Raw genomic sequence first — 9,964 nt, 5'->3', positions numbered from 1 at the left:
ATGCAAGTTGTGACATAGTGATATGTTTCTTTTGTTACCAGTCAGTGTTACCATGGATGCATACAATTGTCTCAGTGTAGTACAGTATAGTGTGACATTGAGGAAGGGGATAATAGTTTTACAAATTATAGTAGTGCCCTGTTGGGACCTGTTAAACCCACAATTGAGTAGAAACATTTTGTTGTTGTTTTTGCAACATTACCGGGTGTTTTGTACATTAGTGGGCACTGTTTGTTTCTGCATTTGTGGGCGATGTTTTCTATATTTGTGGGTAATTTCTACACTTGCGGGCAATTTCTACATTTGTGGGTTCAACAGGGCCACTACAGTGGGGCACATACATGTAAAATTAGCTATTTCTATAATATTTGATATTTTCATTAGCTACAAAGCAGGTAGCTGGATTTTGATCAAACTTGAAGGAATCATCAATGGGGGAGGGAATCAGTTTGTACAAATGGGGCGGGTGCCCCATAGGGTGTCATAGGACAGGACCCCCAAAGCCCCAAATTACCTAATTTTCATAATTTTTTAGTTGAAAACTGGTGGTATTATTGACCAAACTTGGCAAGAATCGTCAATGGGGGAGAGGATTATAGCTTGTACACATGGTGGTTGTACTCCCAGGTGGGCCCCTAGATTGTAACCCCAAATACAATTTTACCCCTAAATAAGGGGAATATTGCTCAAGGGGCCTCCAGCAATACTGAATTTCAAGATTTCTCGAACGGTAGTTTTCCTGAGATTGAGCATCACGAAGGCAAAGTGTGCCAGACCCGAGAGTCTCTCTTGCTTAAGTGGGAAAATGCTTCCAGCCATTTCATAAAATGTACATGACTGATTGAATAACATCACATCTACCAGCAGTCAACGCATACAGTTTGTATCTGTGTATAACGGCCTATCTACACATTTCAAATTCAAATGAACAATACATAGATGTTGGCTAAATTAAGTGTTCTGGTATTCCACACAATCTTGTCCATACAAGCAATAGCTGCATTATTCTTCACAATCATAGTCAAATAAAGCACACATATATGTATACAAGCACATACATACACACACACACACACACACACATACACTCCTCTACATTGATCAAACCTCTTAAAATTTTAAACCATTAACACTGAAAAATATCACTTTGGATACCTTCTGGTCACATTTCTCTCTATTTATTGCATATACATGTATATGATTTATATTCACATCTTTCTGAAAGATTTGTACATGCACATTAAGGCAGTTTTATTTCAAAATTATACAGAACAGACAGAAAATCAAGAACATCTTTGAAAGACAAATTACTGTAAAACATGATATATTCGCGGCATGAAATTTTCACGAATTGGAGCCGACAGCCTTTTTCGTGGCATGAAATTTTCGCGAATTGCCACTGGTGTTCAATGCATGTAGTGTAGACAAAAAGTTTTGCGTGCATTTTAATTTCGCGAATTTTGGCACTCCGCGAAATTCGCGAAATTAAAATGCACGCGCGAAAATTCCTTGTTTTACAGTACCACGGAACAAAAAAGCAGCTGTTATAAAAAGCCACAGAAGTTAAAGCAGCAAATAAGTGAAAATTAAAGAAAATTTAGATAAACATGAATCAACAATCAAATACTGAATTACCAAGCACCATACTACATAAGGTCAATCTCAAACAAGGTGTAGCAATAATTGAACATGACATGATCTATATAGATACATTCCAAAAAATTTCTTTGCTTTATGAGTGCTAATGATACTATAAAAGAAAAGAGTAAATCATATGTGTTTGTATAATACGTGTTTAAAGAAAAAATCTGTAATTTGCTCAGTTGGTAGTGTCTGCCTTTCAATCAAAAATAGCTCAACGTGAAGTCTCACTTAAAGCCTAGCTGAGAAGTGTTTAATGGTGCCATTATGATGTTTCCTCTAGTATGAGGCGAAACACTCTGTCTCCCGGACAGGACATAAAATGGAGGTCAAAAGTGTGAGGAGTCACAACTCAAGCACATTATACTTCTCTTTCTCGCAAAGAGCAGGATGCTACCCCCAGTGATGTGTGTTCCCCCCCCCCCCCCCCCCACGTACCCACACCAGAAATCGAGCGAATGATGCCGACCCCTCACGACACAGCCCAGGTAACTATTAGTTGGTGAATGGTATCTACCAGGCACATTGTGCCATATTGTGCCATACAAATGAGAACATCATTACCATTTTACAGATTTGGATGTCTTAGTAGCAAGAAATAACACCTATGATGTACCAGTACCTTTACATGAAAGTACATGTAGGTGCATTTGAGGGTATTTACATAATAGCTAAGCTTTAGACTTCTAATGAACCTTATTTTTATCAACACTAAATAGTCATATAAAACTGGATACAATTAATTCGGTTTAAAAAAAAAATCATCCAAACATCTTGGGCTAGTGGTGAGGTAACCAAAGATTACTAGTACAGGTGTACCTAACATCAAATAGAACCAAATCATAGAAATTTGATTTGCTGGAATGATTAGTTGATTACTTGAAGTCATATGATGCTGCAATCTTTCCAAGCAATCTGAAGATTCATTTTGAACTCTCAACATAATGTTTGGTATATTTTGTTTGTTTGTTCATCAAGTTACATGAAATTTCTCCTAATGATGAGACATGTAAAACAAAAGTCATTCTCATCCAAAAACTAGAAAAGCACTCATACAGTGCAGACCTCTGCCAAGCAGCTTATTTCCACCCATTAAAGGTACAAGCTTGCTGAAAATCGCCACATTTCCCACATTTGTTTCAGTCATCAGCTTACAGCTATGCGGCGCCTCACCCAAGCAGAGCATGCACTCATATACGCAAACCTCAAATACATGCAGCTTGAATTCCCAAGTTCACTGACCCTAACTGCCAAAAGATTATTAAAAATCCTTCAAATATGCATAAAAATTCCTGGATCACTACCAAAATTTAATCATCTATTCCTTGTGTCATTATCAATTTTTCCTGCAAGTTTCATTCAAATGCATTCACAACCTTCAGAGTTATTTTGCAAATAGACAAACCAACCAACACCAATGAAAGCATAACCTCCTGCCTTGGCGGTACAAAAGTGTACATTGAACTTTAAGTAGGGATGGTGAAAAGTAGTTGTTATCATAAAGACATATCTTCCTTGCAGAGTGGCTGGTCATTGTGTAATGAGACATAAATCAATTGTCTTCCTATCTGTAAGGCAGATTAACTTTGGCACATATTTCATATATTTTTGTGTGGTGGCATCAAACATAGGTTCAAAGGGAATAAGACGTGTGACTCCATCTCTTCAACCTTCTTGAAAGAACCTCCAGTAGATATTATGCAGCATAACTTACAATCAATCATCTTCTCAAATCAGACATGATAATGAAGACTTGACATCATAAATTATTCATTTCTTTCTTCTTCTCTTTTGTGAGTGCTACTAATGACTGTGATCAAATTGCATAAACCTGTGAGACTGCTCAAGGTTTTCATAACTTTTAAGTTTTCTACTGCCGTACAAGAGCATTTAGAATGCTTTGAAAGTGATTTGGTCATCAGTGAGAAGTGAATACTGTAAAAGTGGTTTCTTTCGCGGTGGTTTTATTTTCGCGCTTTTCGCGCTTTGAGGTTGAACCGCGAATTTAACATCACGCGAAAATGTTTTGAACTCGCTGCTTGTTACAACGCTATTGCGCACATGCACACACGAAGATTCCGCGCATTGAGTGTATTGATGGTCAACACACACACAGCAATACCGCACAATGTAGGTACAAGCATGTTATAAAGTACTTTCAGGTAAGCCTGCATTCAATTTTGATTTCTATCTAATAAATAAAAGAATAATTGAATTATAGTTTTGGTTTTCATGTGCAAAATAAAACAGTTTTTGCCGACTGTGAATTCACAGATTTTGCCGACCGCGAATTTAAACACACACGAAAAAGTCGGCACCGTGGGAAACCGCGAAAGAATCTGTACGCGAAAGAAACCCCTTTTACAGTATGAATATCGACATCCCTATAATTTTTCCCGACACATTCTCAATCAATCACTCGCTACTGATCAAAATGGCAAGTCGAAACTTCATGATGGCTCCCGGTATATTTCAGTGCAAAGCAACAATGCTTGTACAGTACTTCACATTCATAAGTCTCTGCAAAGCTCTACACAGTACATTCACAACTATAAGTATCACTAAAGGTGATTAATACCCCTGCTCCAGCAGTCCAGACTCCTATGAAAAAGAGCTGAACCAGGGATTATCAGGTACATTTTGCACAAACATATGTGAGATATAATAAACTGGTTGCCATGACAGGGACAAAAATGTACACACACACACACACACACACACACATACAAAGAAGAGAACACTACAATGACAATGAGTCTGTCAGGTTTATGGCAAGTGTCCAAGTAGCATCATTACTTTGATAACAAGCTGTCTGATCCACCGCGGGCCTTGAACTCATGTTCCCAATTGGATCCATCAAAGACCTGGACAATGGTTTTCTGTATTGTTCCCTTGTCAACGCAGTATGGATTGATGCCTGCACAAAATGCACAGAAAAATCATCCCTGTATTCAAACAGCAGCAGGTAATATTACTTTTAACTTTGCCCATTATTGGACTTCATTTGTTTGTTACTTTGAGGGGTGTGGAAGATGGGTGGTTTCTGGCAAAAACAATTTTCCAAGATAGGGCATCCAAGGATAGGACATTCTTTCTAGAAAGACACCAGATACAAACACATGTAAACTATATGTTATTTTGTGAACTGCACTCTATTGCAGAACATCTGTTACATAAGGTAATGAAATGTAGATAAAAGCAAAACAAAACAAAACAAAACCTTTTTTTTTTTCATTGCAACTGATTGACAAATTGCCCTACATTGACATACATAAGCACTGAATTGATCATGAATTTGAGAAACAAAACCCCTAAAATAAAAACAAAAAAACAAAACAAAAAATGAGGGGGTTGAAGAGGATGGGGCTGTACAATCCAATTTCTTGATAACTGTTAACTAAACTTTTTTTCATGGGACCTGGGATTGGAGCTAATAATTTTGCATTTGAGATACATTAGCCACAGAGAAATGTAATGAACTTTTTGCCCAAGTTTACTTAAAAAGGGTAGACCCATGGTCCCCTGTGTGCCATTCCTTTTTCTAAATACAAAAAGCCCCCCCCCCCCCAAGTTTGGCACCCATACCTAGCTGATAGGTAATTCTACTTCTGAACATATCTACCACATCTGGTAGCTGTCGTTAGCCATCACTTTATTTTGTGATAATTTGTAAATAAATCCGCAGGTAGAAACAAACTTGAGACAAGTTGAAGGAAATGAGAGCAGCAGCTGACTGGGAAATCACAAAAACTAAGTGGATTTTACCAACTGCAAAAGTCTGTAATGCACAGACTTAATTTCAAAGCTGATGCCATTAAATTCAAATTAATGTGTACTAAACACTTGTCTACCAAGTGGACAATTAGTAAGTTTTGATTGACAGGATTTGCTCATAAGTTCTATTCACCAAAGCACCCTCATGTCAACTGCGAAATATTATTTCTAGAACAAACAAATCAGGTTTGTTTGCCCTTTCAAATAGACATACAGTTTTAAATAGTGTACCAACTTCCTTAATTTCTAAGCAATATGAAATGTGATACAGTTTTACATGTGTGTGTGTGTGTACCTACCACCTCTTATCTAAATTGCCAGATAGTTGGCGGTGGTTCAATTTAATCATTCTCATCTCTTCTAAGTCTTCTTTGAATTTCATTTTAAATCTTTAGAGTGGCCAGAATTTAAATAAAAAAATCAAATAAGCATACATGTTTACTCGACACTCGATTTCTGACTAGTCTTCAGTAGGCTAGTTATTATGTATCTCCCTCTACCCACTGCCTTTTCTATCAGTGGAAGATACAAGCTAAAATCCCCTTGTACACTTTTGACATCAATTGTATCTTGGAGAATATAGATATCTAACTGTGTGGAATAATTGATGATGCTTCATGCATGAAACGACAATCTGATGTGGGATTTTGCAGACCAGCCATTAATTAATATTGCACAAACTTACTAATGATAAACCCATCTAGGAGCTACTAACATAAACATTGGGTATATGGGACAGTGTACTGGTAGGTTTGGTTTCAAAGTGACTTTCACAGAGATGTTATCAAAGTTGAAAGCAGAAAATGTATGTTTTATTATGCCCTTCACACTCAGTGTCCAACCTCACATTTTGTACACAAATTGACAAGTAAAATGCAATGCACATTAAATGAGCACAGACAAATTCAACATAAGTAATCAAAAGAATATTCAAAGTCACATTTGAATACCAATACTCATACATTTGAATATCAATACTGTACACTGTACCTTTTCCATCCGGATTGGACCTTGGTGTGTAGAAAGACTGAACTCCACAAATTTTACAGAAAGTGTGCTTGGCCTTGTGTGTGTTAAAAGTATAGCAGGTCAAATTGTCTTCTCCCTGGTGGAAAAAGAAACCAAAGAGTATGGTCAGGGAGTATGCCACCATGAAAATCTGTCTTATTGGCTTTAGTATGTTACATCAATTGTACTCAAAGCTAGAACTTGATCTCTGGTATGTTTGTAAGATAATTAGAAACCAGGTGTGATTTTTCGTCAATTTGAATCCCTCTACAAATTAAATTTGTTAAGATCGTAACTGCTGATCTGTAAATGAACAAACATGTCGGAAAAAAAGGAACCAGTGGGACTCGAACCTGTCATCTACTGCTTTCCGGGCAGCGACACTACAACCAGGCTGTGCTTGGTTGCCGGCAGTGACACGATGAACATGGAACAAGTACCTAAGCTCTGAAATTCTGACATGGTTATGTTAAGTAGTCCAAGGCGGACAAGGCATATTAAATGAAAGAAAGTTATTATTCAGAGGGGTGAAGCCTGGTGGTAGTGTCACTGTGCGGAAAGCAGATGACAGGTTTCAGTCCCACTGGTTCCTTTTTTCCGACATGTTTGTTAATCTACAGATCAACAGTTGCGATCTTGACAAATTTAATTTGTAGAGGGAGACAAATTAGAAAAATCACACCTGAACCTTCAACCCTCTGAATAATATCTGTCTTTCATATAATTAGAAACCATTTTCGAAGAGGAATTCAAAGTTTGTTTGATGAAAATCAGTTTTTGGTTGAGATATCAAAAAGACAAAGTACAAATGAGTGATCCTAATAAGAGGTGGGTCCCACCTTTGATAAGAACCTCCTTGTTTCTGGAGATCGCAGCTATTTCAAAACCAAATTTCATCAAATAAACTTTGAATTCCTCTTAGAATTGTATGCACTTTCATACTTCATAAGGTGTTTCTCATTATCTCACAAAAAGTTGAACAAAACTACACCATCCCTAAAAACCAACAACAACAACAACAAAATGTTAATTTTGGGTGTGCTTGAATAGGCCTTAAATCTCCATATAATTTGCACAGGGCTTTTCAGGTTCCCTCATGCAATGAGTCATAATGGCTGTACACATCATTTTAATCTTGAAATGGTGCACAGAACCTGGCATACTTAAAATCACCTGACAGGTTCTAACTTAATAACAACTTTTGAGAATGGGTGTACAATCACTATTTGTATGATATCTGGAACTACAGTTTATCAGGTATATATGTAGCAAAACAGAATAAACACACATTTGAGATACGTGACAGACAGAAAGACAGAAAAAAGAAGAGAAAACATATACCTGCAGGAGTTTAAATCTGGAGTTAGGGACAATGAAGTGGATGTTTTGCTTCTTCACACATATAGAGCAGCTGCAAAGATAAAAATTGAAATGGCTTAGTGAGTTTTGCTTTCCACATTATATCAATTAGGAAATGAGAGGGGGAACACCGCTCCCCCCCCCTCCCCCCCCCCCATTAAGGAATATTTAAAGATTGTCTTCTCTAGATATCTAGATACCAGAAGTGACAGAGCTAAATCAATAATCGGGGTTAGTAGATTGATGACTGTAGTTGTTTGTTTTTGTTTTTTTTATGGCAGATCCATGGGTCCCCCCCCCCCCCCCCCCCCCCCCCCCCCCGGCACTCAGGAGAGGGGAGTCGGAGGGGTCCAAATGGGGGCCTAAATTTTCATCTTCTTCTTGAAAACCCCATGCCTGATTTTCACCAAACTTGGCAAGTAGCAACCCCGAGCGATCTAGGATCTCAATTTGTTCAAATGGACACCACACATCTTTTTTCCATCATGCTGTTTTCAAAAAAAGATGAAAATGTACAATTTAGGCCCCCATCTGCCATGCACACACTACAAATTACAGTCATTGCTCTATCACTTCTGGTTCGAGCAAAGATTTCAGTGTATTCCCTCATCTTTGGGGTTCACCCCCTCCCCCCCCCCCCCCCCCCCCCCCCCCCCCCCCCCCACCCAGTGATTGTAGTTTCAAGTTTCTGTGGCAGATCTGGGCATGAGCTGGGGGGGGGGGTAGGGAGGTGGGGTAGGGAGGCCAATTGAAGCCAATCTTCACAACTTTCTTCTTCTTGAATACACATGGTCACATGGTCAAATTTGGTAGGCCTGTATAAGAAATTACATTGTAATACACATTTGCATGTTTTCCTCAGCAGATAAGTTCTGTCTGTGCCAAAATATTTCACCCAAATGAAAATTAGTGAAATTTGGTGTTCAAAAAGAATGGAGAGCTGCTAAACATCTAAATCACAGAGTTGCAAATCGATCTCACTCTCTCAACTTGATCAATTCATAACTTTTTGTGTGTGTCTTAATTTTTCAAATTTTCACTGAACCTACTTTATAAATAGAACTATAATTTTTCTGATTTCACACAGGGATGTCAAGTTCAAAAAGTTCTTATGAGTGAGATTTTCATGACTCGGCATCTCGGCGAGCGAATGTTCGCGCGAGCGAGGGGGGGGGGACCCCTCAAGCGAGGGTGTGGGAGGGAATTCCTCGAGCGAGGGGGTGGGAGGGGGTCCCCCCCCCGGTGGCCTCCCACGGTAGGCCAGGAACTTTTCCAATTTTTAGCTCTTAATGGTGCGATCAGGTGCATACTTAAGTGACTATTTTTTACTTATTTTGAAAGACAAAAGGAAAATATACCTTCAATTGTAACTATCACTTTAATCCTTTGAGCTATGCTTCTTATTATGGGCCCAAATTGCAGACTTTGCCCGATGCGTGAGAAAAATGGGTGCCATGCGTGAGATCGTGAGACGACCCCTAAATGCTTGAGTCTCACTCAGAATGCGTGAGACTTGGTAGCTCTGTTCACGCAACATCATGATTAACTTTCCTTTTAAAATGAACAACAGATAAAAACCCTATATGTGTTTGTGTATGTAACTCAAGCATTTTTTCCCAAATGCAATTAACAAGACAGACATGGCTAGTTTTAGGTGTACTGCATACTTACTTGCAGTCCCACACATTGACAATGGCGGGGGCAAGAATCTCAAACCTGACGGCCCCACAGTGACACCCACCAGTGTGCTTCACCAAATTACTCTCCTCATCCGGCTGTGTGTCTGACATGATGAAGATGAAGTGATCTCAATGGACCCAAGAACAGTGTCTGATGACCTGGATATTCAAGCAAACAGAGCCAAGTCAGTCTATGAAAACATGACACAAAAGAGTCAATATAAGATAACATTGTGAATCAAACTGATTAAACAGGGTGGCTAGTATTAAACTGATCAGTGGGAATCAGTGGGAATGCTGGGGGATGATTGTTCCAATCCTTGTGGCATTCATTTAAGAGTACATTATATGTATATCTATTGTTGTGTGAAAAGTAGGCCTATTTGTCTCAGAATGGCCGTTAATGATTGCCCCATCACTGTACAGGCATGCTAACCTGGAAACATTAAACTGCACATTACTTGAATACTGTAAAACAAGGAATTTTCGTGTGCACTTTAATT

The 9,964-nt window shown here is 38.6% G+C and overlaps 1 protein-coding gene across 1 annotated transcript; it reads right to left on the bottom strand.

Moving 5' to 3' along the window:
- Positions 1-4,406: 4,406 nt before the first annotated feature.
- LOC139715049 (centromere protein V-like) lies at positions 4,407-9,612 on the bottom strand. The gene is made up of 4 exons (XM_071626675.1): positions 9,454-9,612; positions 7,765-7,834; positions 6,406-6,520; positions 4,407-4,558 (listed from the first exon to the last, which is right to left on the bottom strand). The coding sequence occupies exons 1-4, from the start codon at positions 9,570-9,572 to the stop codon at positions 4,434-4,436; spliced, it is 429 nt and encodes a 142-aa protein (XP_071482776.1). The 5' UTR covers positions 9,573-9,612; the 3' UTR covers positions 4,407-4,433.
- Positions 9,613-9,964: the final 352 nt, after the last annotated feature.

The sequence above is a fragment of the Diadema antillarum genome, unplaced genomic scaffold (assembly GCF_040938485.1).
Source record: "Diadema antillarum isolate AM-2024a unplaced genomic scaffold, OU_Dant_1.0 seq00002685_RagTag, whole genome shotgun sequence".
Lineage (NCBI taxonomy): Eukaryota > Metazoa > Echinodermata > Echinoidea > Diadematoida > Diadematidae > Diadema > Diadema antillarum.
This window is presented reverse-complemented; position numbering and strand designations above follow the sequence as displayed.

Coding starts and splice junctions, on each gene's coding strand:
- LOC139715049 (XM_071626675.1), bottom strand. CDS start 9,572: ATGTCAGACACACAGCCGGATGAGGAGAGTAATTTGGTGAAGCACACT. Junction 7,835..9,453: donor GTCAATGTGTGGGACTGCAA/GTAAGTATGCAG, acceptor TTATCTTTGCAG/CTGCTCTATATGTGTGAAGA. Junction 6,521..7,764: donor CCAGATTTAAACTCCTGCAG/GTATATGTTTTC, acceptor TTTTTCCACCAG/GGAGAAGACAATTTGACCTG.